General features: G+C 34.3%; 1 protein-coding gene across 5 annotated transcripts; it reads left to right on the forward strand.

Moving 5' to 3' along the window:
- Positions 1-59: 59 nt before the first annotated feature.
- LOC136779732 (broad-complex core protein isoforms 1/2/3/4/5-like) lies at positions 60-25,165 on the forward strand. 5 transcript variants are annotated; one of them, XM_066737514.1, is made up of 7 exons: positions 60-197; positions 278-465; positions 578-772; positions 851-1,048; positions 1,123-1,630; positions 1,704-1,763; positions 24,920-25,165. In XM_066737514.1, the coding sequence occupies exons 3-7, from the start codon at positions 587-589 to the stop codon at positions 25,153-25,155; spliced, it is 1,188 nt and encodes a 395-aa protein (XP_066593611.1). In that variant the 5' UTR covers positions 60-197; positions 278-465; positions 578-586; the 3' UTR covers positions 25,156-25,165. The 5 variants fall into 5 exon arrangements, with proteins under 5 accessions (XP_066593611.1, XP_066593607.1, XP_066593591.1 ...); XM_066737510.1 differs by having other exon boundaries at positions 21,363-25,053; XM_066737494.1 differs by lacking the exon at positions 24,920-25,165 and adding an exon at positions 16,368-21,291.
- Positions 25,166-25,248: the final 83 nt, after the last annotated feature.

Raw genomic sequence — 25,248 nt, forward strand, 5'->3', positions numbered from 1 at the left:
CGCGTGGCTTGAAACAGGAAGTAAAAGGCCCTTGCTCTACTGCGCATCTTACGCGTTTTCCTGAAGGAAAATGGCTACCAGCTGTCATTTAGTTTAGAAGCAGAGTTGATAAAGTGATAAAAACTAATGAAAAGCCATCGCATATGTCCAATGCAATACCGCGATGCAATTATATAACTCTCGGGTCTTTCAATAAGGTAACGATTGTTGCGGTTTTAATGTGAATTATCAAATCTTTATTGATACCATGAAAGCCTACTGCACCTTCTGTTTACAGTTTTTATTTTCCTCGAAATGTATAAGAGATTGATACATTACTGATTCACAAATCGTTATAACATTTCTATATTTATAACATCCGGAAATTCGTGACGTTGAAAGATATATTCAATTAAATTGGAGCCTTTCATCACTCGGCGACGAAACTGATACTTACTCACCGAGGACGCATCATCTGCGAACAAGGTAAGTCATGGTTTACCAAAATTACTCTGTGATAAGAAGCAAGCTATTTTGCACCATAGAATTCTTACTGTCATCTTACACTTGTTACAAATAAGTTAATGTTCTATTGCAGTATAGCAGCATGGGTTCAAGTCAACAATTTTCTCTCAGATGGAATAATTATTTAAAACATATTACATGTGCTTTTGACACATTAAGAACTGATGAAGATTTAGTAGATGTAACTTTAAGCTGTGAAGGAAAACGAATAAGGGCACACAAAATGCTATTATCGGCATGTAGTACATATTTCAGAGATTTATTTAAGGTATTACATCGTTTCTATTGATATATAATATAGACTTTGAATCTGAGAGATTTTTTATGAAATTAATGTTTCTTATAGGAAAATCCATGTCAACATCCTGTTATAATATTTCGAAATGTGAAATTTGATGATTTAGCAGCATTGGTCGATTTTATGTACCAGGGTGAAGTAAACGTGGTTCAAGAGCAGCTAGCAAGTTTTTTAACGACAGCTGAACTCTTAGCAGTACAGGGTCTTACTGATGGTTCAGGCAAGGATAATGATAGCGTAGGAGAGGTATAATATCAGATTTTCTCTAATGCTCTTAATCCTATTTATTGTACTGCTACATTAACTACTCTTTTGTTTAGGACGATCAAGAAATTCCTAATGAACCAGAAGTTCAGTTACAAAATTTATCAGGAAAGATAAATGATGTTCAAGGAAGCAAATCACCTTGTTCTCCATTGCCATATCATGCCGTTGACTTACAGCCAGAAGCCCCTCCAAATAAAAGAAGAAAATGTCGAGAAGCAGCATCTACTAATACAGACAAAACATCTAATGCCCTAACAGGAAAAGACACAGAAAACAAAACCACTGAAAATCAAGCAGTACCTGGTTCAGATCCTGTGGAGATAATACCCCTTATGCCCAACTTAAAATTAGAAATGCCTGAATACCTGGAGCAAGATGGCAGTAGCTGTAGCTACGAAGAACAAAACTTAGGAGATAATTCATTAACTAAAATTCGTATAGATGACCAAACTTCCAATGCCCAAGAGGATCAAAAACTTGATATAAGCCAGACGTTTTATTCGTGTAACCAGGCTACATCTGATAGTATAGAACAAAAGTGTCAATCGTCGCTGGATGTTGGTAAGTACATTAAATATAAAAAATTCAGAAACAGAATGCTTGAAACAGGTACATTAAAATTTCTTATAAACAGGACATCTTCTATGCAAGCCTGGCACTTCGGGGGAAAGATTAAAACAGGAAGCAGTACAGGGTAAGTTTTGAATTTCTTACTAAAAACTTCTATAGAATCTGATGCTTTACCATGACTAAATGAATTAAAACAGAAACTATAATTTTCTTTGTATTTGATTGAAAAAAAAGGACTGAATACTTGGTAAAGGAATAGATTTTTAATGTACCCTGACAATGCATGTATTGAAGTAAACTCTTGTTTTTCTAAGAATTCTCTTGTAAATCACAAAACAAAATTTAAATGAAAAATTGTTTTTTTTTTACTCATTGTTGGGTACAGTATTATTAATAATTACCTAATAATATAGTTAATTGAAGAATTTTAATTCCCTATCTTAAAATATTCTCAGTAATGAAAGGTAGCTGGTTAATAGAACTCACATAACAAATTCTGTAATGGTTTAGTAGACTTTGAAGCTTGCATTTCTTTACACAAACACAATTCAGACTAATACAAACTAAAAATATAAACAAATATTGATATAAAATGAAGAAATATTAATTCTTCATAACAGTAAATCTAGCTGGTTCAGATTAGGCTTTTGTTGAAATATTTTTTGGATTTACATTTTCATTGATCCTTCAAGTTTTATTTTAATTTCTTTATCATTGATATATTCTTTCTGCTTTACAATTGTGATAAAGTCACAATGACAAGATTTATTTATATCGCGACTTTTAATCTATGCTGCTGTAAAAAAAAAGTATTAAATTGACACTTTAAAATTTGTGCATTTAAGAAAAAATGATCTTGCTATTGTATCAAGCTACTTTTTATCTCTTATAATATACTTTAAATATTTCAATGTACAGAGTGCATGAATTTTGAATGTAAATGTATGGTACGGGCCCTCAGGTGTAGGTTAAATTGTAGATATTAGTAAGCATTGCCAAGTGCTGTGTATGTGTGCCGACAATCATCAACATTCCTTTAATATTTTATCAAAACCACTATTATATTCTTCCATTTACACTAACCATAGGTTTCCCTCAGTTTTTACGCTAAAAACATGTGAAAGAAGCTTCTTCTGGTACGAGGCTACTTTCTACAAACCCTGTAGTCTACTTTTGATTCTCTTCCAATTACCTGTGTATAAAAATTATGCCTTCTACACATACACAAACACAATTTACTTGCATGCCAAGTTAATCTTACAGTCACTGACTAATAAAGATATTTTGAGACGTTTTTTTTTTTTTTTTTTTTTTTTTTTTTTTTTTTTTTTTTTTTTTAATTGTAATTCTCGTCTATAAATAGATGATTTCTATATTATTGGTTTATTAGTAGATACTCAATGTCCAATTAAAATCTATATTGATCGATTTCGAATGAATTATCGATTATAATCGTATTCAGGAATCGTGCAAATTTTCGGCAAACATATATTTCTTGTTTCTTTATTGTTAAGATTAACTTATGATATAGTTATTATCCTGCAGAAAATGTGTAGGATTGCATCTAACTAATAATTTAGAGTAATCATGGTGGTGGTGCTGGTGACAGTGGCATGTAAATAATTTCTTGCAAATTTCTTAACTTACGACCGACTCTCATCAGTACAATACACAGCGTTGTTTACGTTGTTAGAGGAATATAAATTAATCGGTGGTAAAGTCTGAATTATTGCGTTTTTAACGAAGTATATGGACAGCTCTCTATGATCATGGGGATCAATTTATTGATTTTTTTCTTTAAATGCGATACGTATAGTACAAACATAGTATTTTATATAACACGAAAAGATAAAATGGGTAAGTAATACGATAATCCTCGCCGCTTTATCTTTTGTTTTTTTAGACACTAACATAATTGCAACTATACATGTGTTATAGAAATTTTTTAGTAAAAGCCCACACTATACTTGTCATTCATGAGCAAAGAAAAAGAAAATTGAACTAAAACTGTAAACCGACCAAAAATATAATTCTACTGCGAGCCAATGATTAGTTTAATTATCATTTCACTCTGAGATAGACATAGTTGAGAATTGATATTCCGTGCGTTATATATTCATCTAATCAACTTGAAATGTTTGTATGCGGTATGTAATAATGAATAATTGATGAGAAATGGAATATGTTTGACAATTGATCGATGTAACGAACGTTTGACTAGAATAATGATCATATTCCATGTCGATGATTTTTCAAATTAGCAAACAAATAATCGCTATATTAATAGAAGAGAATGAGAGAAATTTTGTGCTACTATCAAGTTTTTAGTGATTGAGAGAGGGAGAGAGAGAGGAAGAGAGAGAGAGAGAGAGAGAGGGAGAGAGAAATTGAAGGATGCCAAGGCTGCTATCGTTTTAGAGTGAATTGTACGAAGAATTAAGAAAAGAAGTAATTAATCGAAAAAGACAATTTGTTCTCCACGAGCCAGATCGAATACTAACAAATAATAAAAATAAAAGGCTATAAAAAGCTGAGTGGCTTCTGGCTGGCTGCTGGAATTGATCGTAGCAGCGGATTTGGCGATTTCACACATAAGAGAGCTAGCACCTGGCAATTTTGCATACTATATAGTATATATGTATATGTGTATCATGGGAATTGGTCGTGATGAGTTGTTCTAGATTGGCTTACGGCTAGGGGATTGGTTGGTGCTGGGCACAAGTTTACTAATGGTTGCTGCATGTGCACATATCATAAGATTTGACTAACCGAAGATTTGGCCAATGTCTTTCTCCAGGAGGAAATACGTACGTATTTGGTCAGCCGCATAACCTCACCAAAGCAAACGGCCACGGGAAAGTATGTGTACACTGCAAGCAGCGTGGCATGGTCACATCACGTGGAAAATTCAGGCAGACACGCTTCAAATGTTGGCCCTGTAATGCCTGTTTGTGTCGCTGGCCATGTTTCGTCGACTTTCATAAAATGCGCGCCATTCCTCACATCCCGCCGCCATAGCACCAACCTACCTTTACCGTCGTCGACCAAGCTCGGGGCGGTATCGATAAATCGAACTTAAGCTTGGTACGGTCTTAGCTAACAATTGTCTCGCTTTAACCTAAAATACGATGCTTAGCTCGGTCTTCGTCTTAAGTAATTGTTAGGTTGAAATTCGAGCTTCGTTCCATTTATTGATACCGGCCTTGGTCTTTATTTAAACCCGATTTGTACCTGTGAGATATTCGATCGTTTACATTTTGGCTAACTTCACTTTGTGTTGCCGTAGGCTATGCCTATACCAAATTGTAGCACGGAAAATGTATATTAAGGTGCGAGTACACGACGCCTGGTGCGCATGGAGCGGATGCGCGGCATGAATTCGGCTTCAAAATTCAATGGAATTTCATCAATTTTATTTCCAAAATTAGAAATAGAGAGATTCTATATTAACTAAAACGCTTTAATTGTAAATTGTTTAGAAAAAAATCAATGTAAATGAGGGTACTTTGGGCTGCATCGTTACGTTGATTTTGTTGTAAAAAATTTGACAATTGCAGTATTTTAGCCAATAGTTTCTTTATTTTTAATCTTATAAGACGAATTGATGAAAGTTAAGGTAGCGGCAGATATTAACATATTGCTAACCGGTCACGAGTTAACTCGTGTTTTCGTAGCCAAGCATTGGTGACCGGTCACGAGTAAACTCGTGGTAAGCTTTTTTCCGCATCTTTATTGTTTTCACGGCGTACTGTTGGAAATCTTGTAGTGTAATTATTTAGTCTGCATACCTTTCCAGTTGTGTCTCGCTTATAAGACCGACCAAATTTCGTTCTTAGTTGCAAAAAAAAATTCCAAAACAATAACCAGGCACATGAGGTTAATTTTCAAAAAAGTTGCCGGTCAGCAATGTGTTTATTACCCCACATTTCTTGACCTTCACATTTTGTTTTGTTTTTTTTTATACCAATAGTAAATTTTGTACATTTCACTATTTTGCATTAAGTTAAATATTGTCTATAGATATACTTTGCACCGCGTATTTACTTCACGTAACTTACGTTTACTCAACACGAAGCACATCCACTTTGTGCGTCCGTTTCAAGCGTCGTAAGAAAAACCTTTATGTCGCGCGAAAATATCCATGCCGCGGGTAAATATTCACCCTCTATATACCCACTCCTTTCGCTTGGTAGGACTGAGTGAGTTATACTACAGACAAACGAGTAGTCTAGTTTACAAATATCAGTTACGGCATAAATATTTATTTACAAGCAAATGATAGTAAATTAAATTAAATGCAGCGGATTGTTTTACATTTATTAACCCATTAAGTCCAAAATGTCAAAATTTCTTGCACGTTTTCAAAGTGATTTTTTCCTATGTAATTGGCGTTGAAAAAATTCTTGAACCACATATTCTGATGTAAAATTGCATGCTCTTTCAGAATCCGTTGCCAGAATCATGATAAAACTCACAGGAAAAGAGATATGCTCGATTGAAACATAAAAAACACCTAAATTTTCGAAAAAAAAAATTTTTAGGATTTTTTTTCGAAGTGTTACGGTGAAGATATCACCTTGCGACCGTGATCAAAGGTGATCATGGGGGTTGAAGTTTAACAGGGAATTTTTTTGTTGACCTTGAACCATCGCTTTTTTACAAAATGGCGGAAAAAACGAATTTTTTTTTTCAATCTTCATCAACTTTTTTCTCGAAATCTATGGTCTTTAGAAAAAAATTCATAAAAACAAAAATGCCTTAGAATCGCTCGAGGAACATTCTCAAATTTTTTCAGAATTTTTTGAGACAATTTTTGATTTTCCGGGAAACTTGTGAAATGGAATTTTCAAAAATGTCTCCAAAAATTCTGAAAAAATTTTAGGATGTTTCTCGAGTGCTTCTAAGACATTTTTGTTCTTATGAATTTTTTTCTAAAGTCCATAGATTTCGAGAAAAAAATTGATAAATTTGAAAAAATAAAAATTCGTTTCGGCCGCTATGTTCTAAAAACCTATTGGTAAAAAACGATTTCTGTGCAAATTTTAGGAAGATTTTTTTACTCTTAGCGTTACCCAGAGACTACGGCGTGGACGTGGTAAAATTCTGTCTCCTTTGGGGTGCTTTTTTCCCGTGAGTCCCCTTGCCTCTCACGTCTCGGGGTGCTTGTTTTCCGTGAGTCCCCTTGCCTCTCACTTATTCATACTTTTAGGTGTGCTTTTTTAGCCAACATTTATTGCAAATATTTAAATTACATGTTTTGCAGAAAATTCTTGTTCTTATTGGACAGTTTCCATTCGAACAAATCCTCAATTTGTCACTATTAGATCGTCCATGTGCTTTACTTTTGCGACTACTTTTTTGTAAGTAGTATTTGGCAATCGAAATAGTGAACTCTTTTATTCCAACTTTTTTCTTTCCATCGTTAGCAGCATTGAAAATTACAAGAGAATTAGTAATAGACGCCTGTATAAGTCTCATAAAAACTACCCATGTCCATTTTTTTGATCGTATACTTGGGAGTATGTCATTGCAATGTCCGTCATGCAGGTCAACACCTCCCATGAATTTGTTATATAGGTGAAAAGCTTGCGGAAAAGGTATTTCAATTTTAGATTTAGCCTCTGCGCTGTATCTTTTTGAAATAGATAGAGGATTGACACCTGCTGCAGTTGAAGCTATTGAGACGGGCTTCGAATCCATGATAGTAATGAAATTTATGCCACTGTTTACGTCGTGCTTCACCACATATGTCCCTCTTGGAGCTTTCTTATCAAGCACATTTTTTTCTTTGACTCGATTATCTCTGATAGTACCAGTGCATTTCAAACGCAATTTCTTCAAATGTAATACCAAATCCATGTTCGTGAAGAAGTTGTCAAAGTACAGATGAAATTGAGAAATTTTGTTATAACTTATTATTTGAAAAAATGGTTGTAATAAATATAATACTACTCGTGAACCTAAAGCACATTTAGATAACTTATCTCCAATTTGAGAATTCTTGCCGCAATAAAGATCCAAATTCAGTAGATAGCCGTCCGAAGTACACAAGCCCCAAAATTTCAAACCAAATCTTATCGGTTTTCCTCGAATAAATTGTTTCAAAACAGTTTTTGCATAGGATTTGGCCATCATCTCATCAACGGATAGAGCAGTTCTCCATATTCCGAATTTCATGATGTTTTTTTGAAAAAGTTTCAGTAGAGAACGAACGCGCCATCCTCGATCATTTGAATCTTTGTCTTTGTTTTTTGAAAACTTCAATTTAGATTTTGTGATTTCAAATTGTTGGCGAGACATTGCAGAAGAAACTACTTCATTAGATAAATACGGATCAGATGACCAGTAATCTCTCTGTGATTTTCTGGGATTGAATGTAGAAAAAAAAACTATTCCAATAAAAGTATCAAGATCTTTCAATTTCAGATCATAACCATTGTCTTTACACGCATCAATAATATATTTTTTCATTTCAATAGAAAAAAAGGTTTCAAACAATTGAAAAGGTTCGCTCCTACGTATTTTCTTTTTTTGCTATTCGGACAATAATACTTTATCTTCACAAGAATCAGGGTGTAACTTTTCACCCTCAATCCAAGTGAATTCATGACCTTTTTCAAGTTTATCTTGTTTTTCAGAATAATTTGCACGAGCTTTATTGTAAGTGATATTGGGTATTTCATGTTCGCAATCTGAATCAAAATCGGAACCAGAATCATCGGAACCTGAATAGTCAGGATCCGGAATCAATACGTTGCGTTCTGAATCACTATCTGAAGAATCTGATTCATATTCAGAAGATCTTACACGTTTCAGCGACATAATGTATGAAATTAATGATTTCGTTTATTTATCACTCATCCGTATGTACAAAAATACGAAAGAAGAGAACAAAAAAAGACGAATATTCATGAATACATGAGACCAAAAATTACGCTTATCTGCCGAAATGAAATGGAAATAAAGGATGAAATTTTTGTCGGAATCTATAAGTCTTTGAAAAAAGAATGAAAATAAGTTAGAATCATTCGAGCAATATTGTAAAATTTTTTCCGAGTTTTCGTAGACAGAACGTTTTTTTACCAATAGGTTTTCAAAACATCGGCCGAAACGAATTTTTATTTTTTCAACTTTATCAATTTTTTTCTCGAAATCTATGGACTTTAGAAAAAAATTCATAAGAACAAAAATGTCTTAGAAGCACTCGAGAAACATCCTAAAATTTTTTCAGAATTTTTGGAGACATTTTTGAAAATTCCATTTCACAAGTTTCCCGGAAAATCAAAAATTGTCTCAAAAAATTCTGAAAAAATTTGAGAATGTTCCTCGAGCGATTCTAAGGCATTTTTGTTTTTATGAATTTTTTTCTAAAGACCATAGATTTCGAGAAAAAAGTTGATGAAGATTGAAAAAAAAAATTCGTTTTTTCCGCCATTTTGTAAAAAAGCGATGGTTCAAGGTCAACAAAAAAATTCCCTGTTAAACTTCAACCCCCATGATCACCTTTGATCACGGTCGCAAGGTGATATCTTCACCGTAACACTTCGAAAAAAAATCCTAAAAATTTTTTTTTTCGAAAATTTAGGTGTTTTTTATGTTTCAATCGAGCATATCTCTTTTCCTGTGAGTTTTATCATGATTCTGGCAACGGATTCTGAAAGAGCATGCAATTTTACATCAGAATATGTGGTTCAAGAATTTTTTCAACGCCAATTACATAGGAAAAAATCACTTTGAAAACGTGCAAGAAATTTTGACATTTTGGACGTTAATGGGTTAAATAGTCTATAATTAAGAATTTCTTTACCTAACACGGAATTTCTCCAAAAAAATGTTATGATAGTCTTTTTTGGTACATTTAAAATTTAATTGCTTAATTTCAATCGTATAAAAAAAAAATTATCACAAAGAAATTTAGGGAATTTTGGTATCAGGTGGATAAATGTTTAATTACAGACCATTTAAGATAAAAGCGAATGACATTGATAGACTGTAACTCCAAGCAAATGCTTTCGTATATTAGAAATATATAGATTCTAGGACTATAGAGCTAGAGAAATTTATGGTATAATTATAAGCTGCTTAAAAAATGACAGTTTAAAACATTTTAAAGAAATAAGAATATGTACAATAATAGGAGCCAGGAAATTAATTTGAACTTTGAAATAAGTTCAGTTGTAATTCAGAAAAGAAATATTTAGTATATTAAAACTTTCAACCTACCCTAAGACTAACATTTTATTTTTACTTGATTTATTAAATGTATATAAAATTTTCTACATTATACATTTTCAATTTTTATATCACTGGCAATGTCCAGTCAAAATGAATCCAAAGTAAACACAGTTATACCATGTATAACTCATCAACTTATCTATTGAAAAGCATAGATTCTTCGATATATTATTGTATTTTCTCTTTAAGAGTCCAAAATATGCAAGAAATATAATTTTTTATGTAAATTTGTCTATCCATATTACAGACAATTACCTTTTTTTATTCTCTTAATGTTGAATCTTTTCTATAACAAAAAAAAAACAGAAAACCACTTAAGAAAGAAAATTATTCTAATTTCTATTTAGCTGGATACGGTTTCAAATACATATCTGATAATTTTTGCTCTCCGAAATAAACAATTTATTTTAGTTGATCCATGGTACTGACGATTGCTACTATAAATATATTAATAAATGTAAAATATTCCGTTACATTTAATATAATTTATTGTCATTTGCATTATTTGCTTGTAAAAAAATGTTTGTCATAACCGACATGTGTAAATTAGACTAAACAGTTTTATTGTCATTCTCACACAGTCTTAGGCCTGAACTCATAAACGGAATTTAAACTTAGCACGGTCTTAGCTAAGATCAATTGTCTCACTTTAACCTTAAATACAGTGCTAAACTCCTTCTTCGTTTTAAGTAATTGCTAAATTAAAATCCGAGCTTGGTTTGATTTACAAATTCGAAGCCTACCTAGTTCATATTTATTTTTCGTATTATGTTTAGTATAGGCTACAATAACATAGAGTGAAGTTAGCTAAAATGTAACCAATTCAACTTCCTGCAGTGCTATATAATATCAGATCAGCACGGCACATAACGATACGTTGGTTGAAGGAATACATGAAATACATTTATGCTCCTTCAATTAATGTACCGTTTCGTGCTGGTCCGGTGCTGTATAGAGTATAGATCTGGTCTTATTCGTACCTCGCGACCAATGCCCGTGAGGGCGTGCCTATCGAAACTGAAATCACGAGTTTGACTCTCATTCCCATTATTTCACACTTTATCAATCATCCAAACACCCATCACTTATATAAAATTTGACTACTTTACATCTAAGACTGATATCGCGTACGTCCTAAATAAGTGTTATTGAATCGAAAAAATAATACTTGGTATGGTATAGTATATAGTATAAATCTCACGCGCATATAGTTTGCCTGACGTGTTACACGCGTAACAATTTGGCGCGATATTCCTCTCGACCGAGTCTTCTCGAGATGCCTGGATACAAATATCTATATTTTACCTTGATTTTCTTTATTATACAAACGTATTGTTTGTGTGCAATATTTGTTGATATTCTCTAAAGAGTAAAATTGTTTCAAAGATAGAGCGCGTGTGTGCCATTTATGGATATATTTTATATAGATATCTACATATTGTTATTGTGGTTTGTATCTGGGTAGGTTGTTGCGGCTATTGAAAATAATTCGCAATCAACGATATTTATTTTAAATTATAAAGTACAAAGTATTAGTGCCGATATATTGTTTCCTACAAAGTAAGATAAACACATTAGTGAAAAGAACTCTGTAAACGTGTTAAGTTACGCTGTACGTGAATTGAGATCGGATTTGCATTGATTGTCAACGATCGTTTTCATTCTCCAATTACAATGAACCTTAACTTTTCTTATCCCTCGTTAGAGATTCAAGTTTTTTTACTAAACTTTGTCGCCGTGTAATACGATTGTTAACAATCATAGTAACCTCGTCTTCGATTCATTGGAAAAATACTCATTTTAATTTTAATTAATGTTAATACTCTAAAAAGTATATAAGTTTGCGAGTGATATAATCAGAATTCGAATAATTTGCAAATTAAGTTGATAGCTTACTAGGAGAGCTCGTACTTAAATTTTTATATACGATTGTACAATATAGAATCCCATAATACTATCGTACTCGAATTACATATTCACTTATAGACTGAATTTTTGTGTCGTAAAATTACTGCATAGTTGCCTTAAGCGTCTATAGTATATTGTCGTTAGTATTTAATGTACTGGATCGAAGCATAAATTGTACGATATTTCTGTGAAATTATCCACAATACTGGAACAATAAAAAATAGTCTCGTCATTATTTAGGTTAGCTGTATTTGTTTACATTAGCCAGTCTTTCTAATAGAAGCAAAAAGACAAAAATTACAGTTTTAGGTAGTGTGAGCTTAGACTCTCTCTTTCTCTTTCTCTTTCTATTTCTATTTCACACACACTCACATGTATTCTCCTCTTTTTCTCTCACTCTTTCTCTATCTGTCACTCTGATGGTGTCATGTGTATTCTGTCTCTTTCCCCACCAAATATCATCTTTGCTCAGCTTTGGCAAATAAATTTGATTAGCACACGTGTGCATCGTATCTTAATTGCGAGAGAAAACCAATAAATGTTTAATAAGGAGTGCAATGGTGATAGTTAAAGGAAGCTTGAAAGTACATCCACATTGGTTGTTTGATTTATTGGCTGAATTTCTCTGGCTGGATCACTTCCGTTGCTTGGGTTAAAATCGCGCGGTGATGTTTGGAAAGCAGCCACAGAGATGATATCCCTGTTCTTTGTGTTTACTTGTAGAGCAAGAAGAAGATAGTACATGGAACATCGATCCTAACGCAGAGCTCGGCTCAAACGATGACTGCATTGGTCATTCGTCGGACACAGAGTGCGTGTTTAAGTGCAAAATTTGTCGGAAGGGTTTCAAGCACCCGATTTCCTTGACACTTCACAAGGACTTGCATATGGGACAAACAAGATGCCCGATTTGCCAACGCACGTTCAATCGAACTTACGACATGAGAATACACTTGTTGCGTATTCACAAGTTTCCTTTCCAATTTGTCAACAAGTCTAATAACCTAAAATCTTCATCGATGAAGCATAGACGCTAACCCTTCTACACAGCAACAATGACGTTCGTGTAAACACTCCGCTCTATAACATTCGTTCTTCGATATTCTAATATTTTCGTGTCGATAAAGCGTAGACGCTATCCGTACAGCACCAAGTGACTTCACTACATCTTTTAGACATTTTTTACTCAATTGGATGACTAAAAAAGATATCTGCAAGACAACTTTTAGTCAAGTGTACTGCAAGGGTAATCTTTCTACAACAACAGTGATGTTCATGTAAACATTCCTCGCTTTATAATCTTCGTTCTTTAAATCCTTCTCATTCTTTAATAGTTAAACTTACTCTTACACTCACTTTCTCTCTCTCTTCTCTTTTTTCTTTTCTCTTTTTTCTTTTCTCTTTTTTCTTTTCTCTTTTTCTCTCTTCCTTATAAATCTTTGAGACTGCCATTGCAAACGAATAATGTGATAAAACACGCAATTAATAAAAAATTTTATGTATGAATAAGAGCCGGTAGTAAGTTGGGAAATGTAATGGAAAGGACGGAGAAAGAAAAAGAAGACTTAGAGCAAGTCCTGGTCTCTCCTCTGTGTCAATGTTTACAAACAAACGCATCGTGAGAGAGCAAATGTTGTCGCATGAAAACCAGTGTTCGCTAGCTTTTTCGCGGTATAAACAACACAAGAACATTCTTCTTTTATTTTCTGGCTACAAGCTTTTATTGAGTACGCTTTATGGGGATTGTATTATTACGTATACTCATTATTTGTATAACCAGCCTTAGTGACACGGGAACACAGTGTATACACAGGGTTCGGGTGCGGTACACTCTGGGTTGGGCTTGTGAGAAGAGCTGGATTGTGGAGGTGCGAGTAGGCGTAAAGAGAAAATTAAGATAAAAGAGACACAAGAAAAAGCTCACTGTCACCTATATCGTACGTTTATAGTAAAAATGATGAGAGAGTGAAAACTGAGTGAATGGGAAAACTCTTTGGATTGTGTGCACAGAACCAAAGTACGATGCGTCTGCTGGATCAGAGCTGCAGGCTTTGGCCGCACCGGCGTCAGTTTTCACGACGACGACGACGACGACGACGGCGGCGGCATCATCGTCATCGTCGTCGTCGTCGGGCACGTTGGCTACGTTGCTGTCGATCGTCAGCCAGGAAGGTACTAGACGGAGGTCCAAACCGCTGCACGACGAGAATGGTCGGTGGGTTTGCGACGTTTGCGGCCGTACCTACAATCGTGGGGACTCCCTTGCACACCACCGCAGTATTCACAGGGGCGACACCGTCTGCCCCATCTGTCAGGCTGTCTTCACTCGCAAGTACACGATGCGCTGCCACATGGTCAATGTGCACGGCGTCAAGTGATCAACCTCCTTCACTTCCATCTCCACCACCATCAACCTCTCCTCAGATACTACAACACCAGTGCCAATTGCCTCCAAACGCTTTCCACGTTGCTCAGGAAAACGCCGTATCGTCAATTAATTTTATTTATATTTTTCTTTTACTTCCACTTCTACTTCTACTCCCCCCCCTACTTTCACTTTTACTCTCTCTCTCTCTCTCTCTCAATATATATATATACATATAATTTTTATTTCTTTCCATCCTATCTTTCATTCATCTCCTCATTTATTAAAATACTCTCAACGACTGATATAAACTCTTAGACTTATAAATCTCCCTTGTCTCTACATAGAATCGCGAGACTATTTTATATGTGTAGCTTGCTTTCTTTCTCTCTCCTTCCATTCTTAAAAATCATTTTTGTATATAGTTGTAGCATATTCGCGTACGCGCTTTTTTTACACCTATTGTATAAACCACATCTTAATATGCATATAAAATATGTAAAAAGTGGTTCCAGTGTATGCATTTTTTTGCTGTACTCGCGAAAGAATTTTTTTCTCGCTAATGTAATAACAATAATAATAATTATTAGTATAACAGAAAACTATGTATATGTTAACATTGTAAGCAACTGAAATGAAATAAGTCGGTGTTATATATACATGTCATGTAATTCATATTGTATACGAAAAGATAAGTGACTAAATTTTACTTAAATGTTGTTTGAGGAAAAAATTGATGTTTTAAAAATCTGTTTTAGTCTAGCTGAAATCGTTGGACGACTTATTTCTAGTATTATAACAGACATGATTCTAAGAGACTTAAAATGGAGATACTTATCAGTATCAGAATATTCGAAGTTTTCGATAATTGTAACGAAACTTTTGCTCCCTAACATTTCATTGTTGTTTCTTTTTTGTCATTAACGTCTAGCACGAAGACAGCTATATTGCCATTGTTACCAGCAGTTTTCACATTCTTTCGTAAAGTTGAGGAATTATTTTGTACTTAATAATAAAACTGTGAATAAATCATATACACTTTCATGTATGTATACTATATAAAAGTGGACTGTTAGGTCAATCCCATAATTTCTGCCCGAATAAGTATTTGCTTTGTAAAAGGAATATATGATTGTCGGTTCACTGTATTTACAGTGCGAGCGATTAACAGGACAGTTTCAAGTAATAGAGTAGGTTTATTGAGAAACCGTAACCAAAGTGTGAGGCACATCGTCGTGCAGATCATTAAAAAGCTAGTATAATTTAGGTAAACTAAATGTGCTTATTGTGTGACTCATAGACGCGTCTCACCATTTTACCGTAGGTTCATTTTTATTTTTCTCTATTGTCCCTCCTATTTTCTATACATCTTTCTTAATTTTAATTACACGAATATAATATTTTATTTAGTTCATTGTGCATGACTGTGAGACAGTTTCGCCCCACTTAGTTTGTAAATTTCTTTGCAATTGTTTTTGTTTTTTTTTGTATCATCGCTGTATTCACACAGATCTCACATTTTGGCATGACTACTCGAAGATTCCTGCGTGTTCTTTGTTTGTAAGATTTCAGTGTGCGCTGATAATTTTTTTATTTGTTTATTTGAAACATACTTAGTGAATTTCTTCATACAAATCAGATAGATGTGTCTGTGCGTATGTGCGTGCGTGAACGAGTGGTAGACTCGGGTGTTGAGTTTTGCGATCAAAGCGGTGAGCCGATATTTGGTTGGTCGATTGATTCGCGATCTACCCCGATCAGTAACATAGCCGCGTCTCCATAACCTCAATATCACGATGAGTGTATCGCTGCTGCATGAGTGCACCAAAGCAATTCGTGTGTTCTGCGTCTAGTTTTGCCTCTCTATACTGAAAAACAAATAAAGCTAATGAAAAAGTTAAATATTCGGGAGGTTTATCTCAATATCGCAGAAAAAGCGAATGTCGCGCGTCCAAGAAGCTCCCAGTCGAATCGAGAACATAGGAAGGATTGGTCATTCATTCGAAATAAGTATACAAAATGGAAAATCGACCAATCTTTCTTAACGCAGAAGCTCTTGTGAAATTATCGCTGCAAATGAGACTAAAATGAATTCAGTTGAGATTTCTGAGTGTGTGTGAGAAAGAGAGAAAGAGAGAGAGAAAGAGAGAGAGAAAGAGAGAGAGAGAGAGAGAGAGAAAGGGTCGGTAATTTGTAGCACGAATTTCTATTCTGATCTAGATTCGCACACGGTGATCATCGAACAGCCGTCGCATTCTTGCAAACTCTGCGGTAAATCTTTTTGGAATCGGGACTCTATGTATAAACACATGAACATGCACAAGGGGACGACGCAATGCCCGGTGTGCCACAAAGTGTTGAGCCGCACTACGCACATGAAGCGTCATTTAAAGAACCGTCATGGCTGGTTGAACGTTCAAACTGGGAAACTGGCAACAGCGACGGCGTCGGCCATTAACGAAAGTGCCGCAAGTGCCGCAGCAACGATCACAGCGCCAGCTGGAAGGAACTCGACGCAAGCTACTGCAGCATCGTCTGCAACGGCGATCGCACCGCAGAACTCGATGGCTGCTTCCGCATCCAGCCCGGCTTCCACTGCAATGGACTCCACTGCCACTTTCACGACTATTCGCATCCGAGAGAGCAGCGTCGAGAGAATCACCTCCAGTCCCATTCCTTAGTCCCCCTCCCCTCCCTAGTTTTGTCCTAACCCCCTCGTCAACCTTGATTTTCCGTACAGTGACACTCTGGGCCCCCAGCCTTCACTCCGATTACCCTATTCAACCAAACTCTTACGCCACCAAATTTAGACGTTTAAGTGCTAGTTCTACCTACCTATATGAATACATCACACCGAATTACAAGTTACACACTCGCTATAGTTCGAGGTATCCCAAGATCCTCATCTGCTGGATTCTAGCAATAACTTTTATTCCTTCGGAGTTCGTGTAGTGGTATATATATATATGTAATAGTGTTTTTAGTTCACTCCTAAGAAACGTAAGCATGCGAGATAGGAGCTGTCCGTGCTGGATCCTTCGTTATATCGGTTTTACGTGCAACTTTACCAAAGAAAGAATTTCTAGTGTTTGTATTTTGTTGCCCAGAGTTTTTTTTTTCTACATTCTACGGTCTAATTATGCGACAAAAGAACTATTATATCGGTGCCTGTTCTTCTTTGATTCTTACGCCCTAGTCACTTTATATTATATAAACACATATTACCATGTGTATATGTATATTTATGTATATGTGTAAATGCACATAAATACATAAGCACCCTGCGATAAACGTGCAACACACGAATACATGAACGCTTTTATAACCAAAACGATGCAAAGATGAAAAAAAACCAATCTATTCTATCTAGTCAAATGAATTCAGTACTTAACGTAGCGTAAGGAGGAATGTGCATTTTTTCATGCAGAAAGTTATATTTATTCTATATATACAATAATATATAAATATATATATTAAAAGCGAGAGCGAAAAATTAGCAATTTAAATACTTGAATAAAAGTCGATTTATTGCAACCAAAGAGTTAATCGATTACTTCTTTTATTTTGTCACACTTAAAAGACAATCTAGTCCAATCGCCAGTCGACTAATTTACCATGGTGCAATAAATACATAAACCTTAACGATTAAAATATTTTCAGAAACGTCGATAACTAGGAAAATTAGTTCCTACTAGAAGAAAGCTCGAGAATAAAATCAAATTTCGCCTTCTATCTCTTATCGCGTAGTGCCATCAATTTCTACTTTTATTCTCTTCTTTATTATCAATTATAGTAGATCGGGTAAAGATACTTTGCCACGGTGCCATATTTTTCTGGTAAGAACAATCTTACCAATTTTCCAGCAGAGCCAATACATTAATGCTTCAACAATATAATTCGTTTCATTTGCGTTAATGATATTAAACATACTCATCGCGTCTACCTTACAAATAAGATTTAAGATGAGAGACTTGCCAAATTTGTATAGTATAATTATATACACACACCAAATTTTATGTATTTACACGTATATAGTAGATAATTTATTTGTCAATATTTCTTCGCTATTATAGTGGAAATATTAGTTATTTACCATACATTTATTATTATTATTAATTCTTGTCAGTTTATTATTTTCGTGTATTACTTTCATTATTATTGTTTGTTTGTTTTTTCTCATTTTTGTAAGTTTCATTGACCTTGAAATTAATGTTATCAAATCATTAATATTTGCATCCTACGATATTTTATTAACCCTTGTCTAGGGAACGGTCCTTTACAGATTGAAATACAATTTTAGTTTTTTATTTAATCTCCAAAAGTTGTATAAATAAATACAGTTTGTGTACGCTTTTCTGCAATTATGTTTCCGCTTGCACCATCAGTATTTTTAACCCTTGGCTGGTAAACGTCGTGCAATTATTTCTGCAAAGAAGCCATTCGTTATTTAATATTTAAAAATTGAGATGAAAAGACTTTAATTATATAATATTTTACGATAAAAGACTAGAATAAATGTCAAGGATTTTAAATAGATATTTTACGCCCGAGTTATATATAAAGTGTTTCCTAATTTCGTAAAGTTTGTGTAAATTATAAAACTTACTTTGCCTCATTTTAATGCATATAGCCGTTTTACCGTACATTTTGCAATCGTTCAGTACTCATGTATTTTTTACATACAAAAAAATGAAAAAAATACACTTTTTTACACAGAAAGAAGCTTCCCGTAAAGCTTACTATTAAAACATAAAGGGAATTCCCGTATTTCATCGTAATATGGGGACTTACCGGTATCCCTCACGCGTGCTTTACCGACAGTACAAGTTAATAAACAATTCGTTTAATAAAAGTCAAATGCGAAGCAAATTGCAAAAACGGGCTTCATTATGACAAGGTGCCAATTCTAACGAGTCAATCGAGCTTAAAAAAACTCAAATCGGATGAAGAATATGGCTGTACCACTGTCCCGCGTTCTTGAAGTGGAAATAACCAAAAGTAACCTCTCTTCAAGAACGCGGCACAATGGTACAGCGTTATTTTTCAACTATTTTGAGTTTTTAAGTTCGTTTGACTCGTTAGGACTGGCACATTGTCCAACAAACGTCCGATTGTTCAATTTGCTTTGCATTTGAATTTTATTAAACTAATTATTTATTGACTTGAACTGTCGATAAAATAGGCGTGAGGGATCCCGTTAATCACAGTGAATAATTTTCGTGCTGCCATCGAAATTCCTATTGTAATAGATTAGTTTTCTTAATATTTACGTCTTATTGTTTAAATTTTTTTGCACGTAAAGACCCATAATCGTCGGTATTTTGTCATTAATGTTCCTTCAAAATTTCTAATTATTATGGAGATAGTAGAGTAAATACTGCAGACATATAGCATCTTTCTTCAAATAAACTTAATTGTTTTCCACAGTAATAAAGTAATATTTAATAAATCATAGGTATAATATTTACAGGTTCGTAAATTTACTATTCTGATTACTAAATTGTACAACGTTTTAACTTTTCTGATATTTTTCACATAATTATTCTTTCATAAAACTTCATCATTACACGAAGATGCTTAATATCTACTTTTTGGCTCAATAAAATTCGGTACAATGTGAATACGTCCTCGGGCTACCTGGTATACCATAGTAAATTTAATATTAAATTTCTTTCTGTGTAATATATAATGAAAAGGGTATTTTCGTATTTTTAGATTTATTCGTGGTATTATAAAATTGAAGAATAAACTTATTATTTCTTATAGAGAAATTGGAGTTAAATATTTTCGAGTCAAATAACTCCAGCCGAGGGTTAAGAAAATGACCTTATATTGTCCTTTTATCGTAACAATTCACGTCTCGTCGAATTCGCAAAGATCGTTATAACTTGCACACCAGACTTGTAAACATTCTGCAAATCAAGCACCCCACTTCTCTTTTTTATTACATTTTATTTTGTAAGTAAGCTACCTTAAGTCGCTTTTAATCTCTAAGTTTAAGTGTTCATACCAATATTTATACATACTAGATATACTTATAATTAAGCAAACAAAAAGCTCGAGAGCTAATTTTAATTTGCTAAAGAATTACCAAAAAAAAACAGATTAATAACGAATGTGCACATTCCTCAAAAGCCAGAATTGAAATAAGTACAAGAATGCCAATTATTATTTTAGTCTAATTGATATTTCTTTAGTTGATTATTTATAAAAGGGGTCTAGCATAATTAAATAAATTATATATATATAAATATATATATATATATGAATGCTATATTCACATAAAATTACGTAAACTATGTTTGGCTTATGCAAGCTAAAGCTGATGTAAGTGAAGAATATGTGTGAATAAAGTTTGAAAAATGTCAATTTATCAAGGTATACCTTTTCCTATATGTTAAAGATTTATTTTTATGTTACTCTCAATGGCTCGTTAAAAGATTGAGCGTCGGTGGCTCCCCACCGTTGCTCAGTCTTCGTTTGTTTTTGTTTCTTACTTTTATTTTGTAGCCTCATTCCTATTACGCTATAAGCGAGACGTTCTAAAAAATGTTGCTTAAAACAGCTTTTTTGCACTAGTTATAGTTTTATGTATATCCTGTGTCTTAGGGGTACCGAGGCGCACATACCGCATGTTTTAATCCTAAAAACTTTGTATACTTGCGCTGTATACTTTGCATAAAAACTTATATAATACCGTATATATATATATATAAATTGTATGTATACTATGATACCATTGTGAAAATAATTGTCCAAATTGCACATGTGTCCTGAATAGCGAATAATAATTTTCTTCCTTTAGTCTCTTAATCAATTTTCACTGATGAACAAATGTTTTGAGAACAAGAAAAAAAGCAACTTGAAAACAAAAGAAAAAAATGCACACAAACCGTTAGCGTGCAAAAAAGAGATGAGATTATACAAATTGAGGAAAAGTGGCAAGAGAGAGGATCGTCAATCGATGATAGTTTTGTCTGGTAAAATGTTTGAATGTGTTCCTTGGAAAGAATGAGAGTGAGAGTGTCTTCTCGAGTGACGATCCTTGAATGAAATATATTTTTAAGAGAACACACGTAGAAGCTACCAGCGAATATCTGTTACGTGTTACTGTCTGACCGTAATCTGAACCAAGCAAGCCAAAAAAAAAACCAAAACCTTATGATTTGTACTTGTGGTGGAATCGCGGGTCACGTGACTGTTAATGTGTTGCAGGGGGGGTGGGACGCAATCGGAAGCATGTTGGCGATACAACTGGTCAGGTGGTGATGCAGGGTCCTGGGCGGTTCACGTGCAGACTCTGCGGAAGCGTTTACAAGCACCTTGCTTCGCTGACCCAGCACCTCGAAGTGCATCGCAACCAGACTACCTGCATCCTCTGTAATACCACTCTCAGTCGTAGAACCGACCTGCGGCGTCACATGCGTCTCAAACATAACATGCAATGGCAAAAAACGATCCAGAGGCAGCGCAGCCCCAAAACTGAATTGGACTCATAGACAAATCTGGTAGATCGAAAGTCTCTATCGTTGTCCCAACCGATCTGATGTCACACGCCGATTTTGCATCTCGCCCACCCTGTTTTTTGCACGTATATATTATATATAGTATACACAGCGACACCAGTATATTTTTTTCTTTATTTCTCTTCATTCGTTTCGTATTCACTTCACCTAACACACCTCGCTAAGTTTTCTACTCATTTCTGTCTCGGTAGCAATATTGGTCCAGATGGCATCAAACTGACTGGATTTCTGGTCATAGTGATGTCGAAATGTTAAATTTTGCTACCGGGGTGTCCAACGGTTCTTTATCCACCTTTTTCCGCAACACTGTACCATGCACGTTCCACTCACGCGACTCGCGAGAATACACTGGTGTCGCCCTCTACGTCATTTGTGGCTGTTTGTAGTGGAACTCTGAAATTGGCCTATGTCGAGCGATAACCGCCCTCTATTCGAAAGAGCTCAACTACTTACCATTGTAGTTTCACTTTTCGATATAAAACACGAAACCACCTGTTCGTTTTAACAAATCAGTCTCTGCTGCGCGAGAGTTAATTACTATTCTGGCATACTAATAAGATTAATACTATTCGTTTAATGTATAACAGCCTTGATTATCAAGCGTGCTTTTCTACGCTCTCTCGAAGGTTTACAATATTTTCTGTATACTATGTAAGTTTTCGTACAAAAAATATTCCCAGCCAATTATATTTGCAATTTAACGGTTCAAAATAGCGTGTAATAATAATAATACAGTATAATGTATCACGTTATAATTCTCAAGTTTTCACGGAAAAAAGCTATTTTTCCTTATAATCTCCATCGTTAAATTGCAAGTACTCTGTCGATAATAGTTTCCACGCGATTTCGTTTAACTGCTAACTTCCGTCAAGACGCGAGGTGCTACTGCATGCATGATTATTCTTCTAACCTAAAAGCGATCATCTTTTTTTTTATCTATATCGATAGAACGCTGCTTATTTTTGTGTGATATTAAAAACACAGTTTAGTCTCACTAAACTAATCTATATAGGTATACTATTGATATGTAACTCGCATTTCATACTTTAGCATTATTTAATATCGATATAATCTTCAGCTGAGGTAGTGAGTAACCAATTGAGATAGGTGGTACGCGCTTAATTTTATATCAATAATTTATTACGCAAGCGTAAAAGAAAGGAATAAATCAGCAGTCTTTATCTTAAGGATTCCTTTCACTCCAGCGTTTTACTCATGTTGAAGCTTCGCAGAAATAGGAGAGAATCGATACGGGATACAAATGGTGTTTCTTTTATATTGACATATAGATACAGCTACGTTTACCATTTGCAAGAATCAGGTAGAAGCTGTAAAACGATGGGCATCCCACAGTGAATGGTAACATTCTGTTGCTTCGTTTGTTAGTTGGTACTACTTAACGAAAAGAGAAGGGGAAAAAATAGTAAACAACTCTTTCTTCCAAAAAACAGTAATTGCGTACCAATCTAACCGTTTCGCACGACTGAAAAAGGCTCTATTTATCGTTTAAGACCACACTGTTACTTAACTACTGTTTAGAAGCGGCGCATAGACAGTGCCTTAAACAGAACAATATATCTTGTATAGTTTTACGTTTTATCGAACATTGATAACCTTTCTCCAGATGTTACAATAGATGAAGATAGTATAATAACGAAATATAGTATTATTATAACTGCATAATGACTGTTGCCGTTACTAAGGGCTTTTCTTTATTATTGCCTTGAGATCTCTATAGCTGGTTTGAATGTGCGCTACCGCTCTCTAAACAGTACCCAACCGATAACCACCAATGTTGCCGTAGACCACTTTTAAAAATATCAACCGTAATACGTAAACTTGGTGTGCGCTGATGTTGTTGACAAACTCGTTTCTACGTAATTTGTTCGAGGAACAGATTAATGTGCAGACTTGGTGATTCTCGAGGAGGAGCAGGCGTAGAATATATAAATTCAGTGATAATAGCATGGCAACCGAGAAGTACAATTTATACGTCATCGAGGGGTCTTTCTTGTATTTTCATCCAATGCAAGTCTGCATTTGAAGTGACGGATCTCTATGAAAGGATTTTTGTATTTACTTTACAGGATTATTCAGAGAGACAATGTTTGTTTTGTTTTTTGTTTTTATGGTAACTCAGTTGAGGAAATTAAGATTAAAAATTAGGGCACATTGTGCACTTATTGATATATTTAGTAGATTATAAGTGTCGTTATAATAAGAGCAAAATGTGTAGTTTAAATTGTGGTAAGACACTTTAGTGGTGGAAGAAGTTGCATTGGACGAATGAATAACTAGGCAGAGATCCATTCGTTTTTCGTAATGAAGATATTTTGGCAGTGTGCGTAGGCTTCATTACATTCATCATCATAACTACTCCCAAAGTGTACTCTATTATCAGTATGCAAGTGTGTAATGCAAAAACCGTACCTTAGATATGAAGATACTCTTCTTAGATATCGTGACGAAAATTACTTGTTTTCTTTTACACGAAGATTGCAAACTAAGTATAGTGATTGTGAGCTTGTAACTTAATAAATAACAATGTAAAACGACGCTTTCAAATGTTACTACACCGCAGTGATGTAAATAAAAATTCTGATGAACATTAGCTTCGTAATTATTGATCGATTAAGATCTTGTCCATGATGAAGTTTTAAACAGGTTATGTATAATGCACCAGATATATCATTTACAACGATTAATTCCTCATAGAATGTATACTCACAATAAGTACCAATGGTATAAAAAATCTGTTACATTTGGTCGCAGCGATTATTACTGGTTTGCAGTTTAGTTCATTAGCTTATTTATTAATATTCATGGTTAATTTGTAATATTATGCATTTTTTTTTACTATTTGTATAAATTACGAATCTCTCTATGGGCACATAAATATTAACGGGCGAGGATATAAAAGTGAATGTAAAATAAAGAGATTTGCATGAGTAACTTTTTCTATTAGTAATAAGGTGAACTATACCTATTTCTGAACGATCTTAATCTTTCTTCTCTCGTAAAGGCCGGGCTGTTCTCTATAAAATTAGAATATTTTTTTCTTCCCCCTTGTACATTTTATTTATAAATTATACTTATAAACACAGATCCATTGCATCTACATGAATTGGAATTAAATTACACTACATTCAATTCAGATTTTGCAAGAATAAAAACTTAATTTACTCATTATTTCAAGTTTATGCAAAATTTCTGGCTACATGAGGTAATTCGTGGCACAATTTGTAGAGCCATTTGAGACGAGGATACCTACAAGGACTCTACACTCTCCTGTTTTTTTCTGCAATATTTGTGGTGTTACGTTTACGACACAACATGCACTCCTGAGGCATATCGCATCCAAACACGAACCGTCGACTAATGCTGCAGCATACTGCGATATTTGTCAAAAGTTTTTCAAGACCAAATGGAGTCGTGCAACTCATAATAGTAGGTATCACAGAGTTTCGAGTACTAATATTTAATTCTATTGATATTTGTATATAAAAGAAATGAGCTGAATTCGAGCACAAAAATAAGAAAACAAATTTAATGATTAAATACAAAATCTGACCATC

Source organism: Prorops nasuta, unplaced genomic scaffold (genome assembly GCF_024137725.1).
Source record: "Prorops nasuta isolate Cenicafe-Biocafe unplaced genomic scaffold, Cenicafe_Pnas_1.2 PNAS00002, whole genome shotgun sequence".
NCBI classification, from domain to species: domain Eukaryota; kingdom Metazoa; phylum Arthropoda; class Insecta; order Hymenoptera; family Bethylidae; genus Prorops; species Prorops nasuta.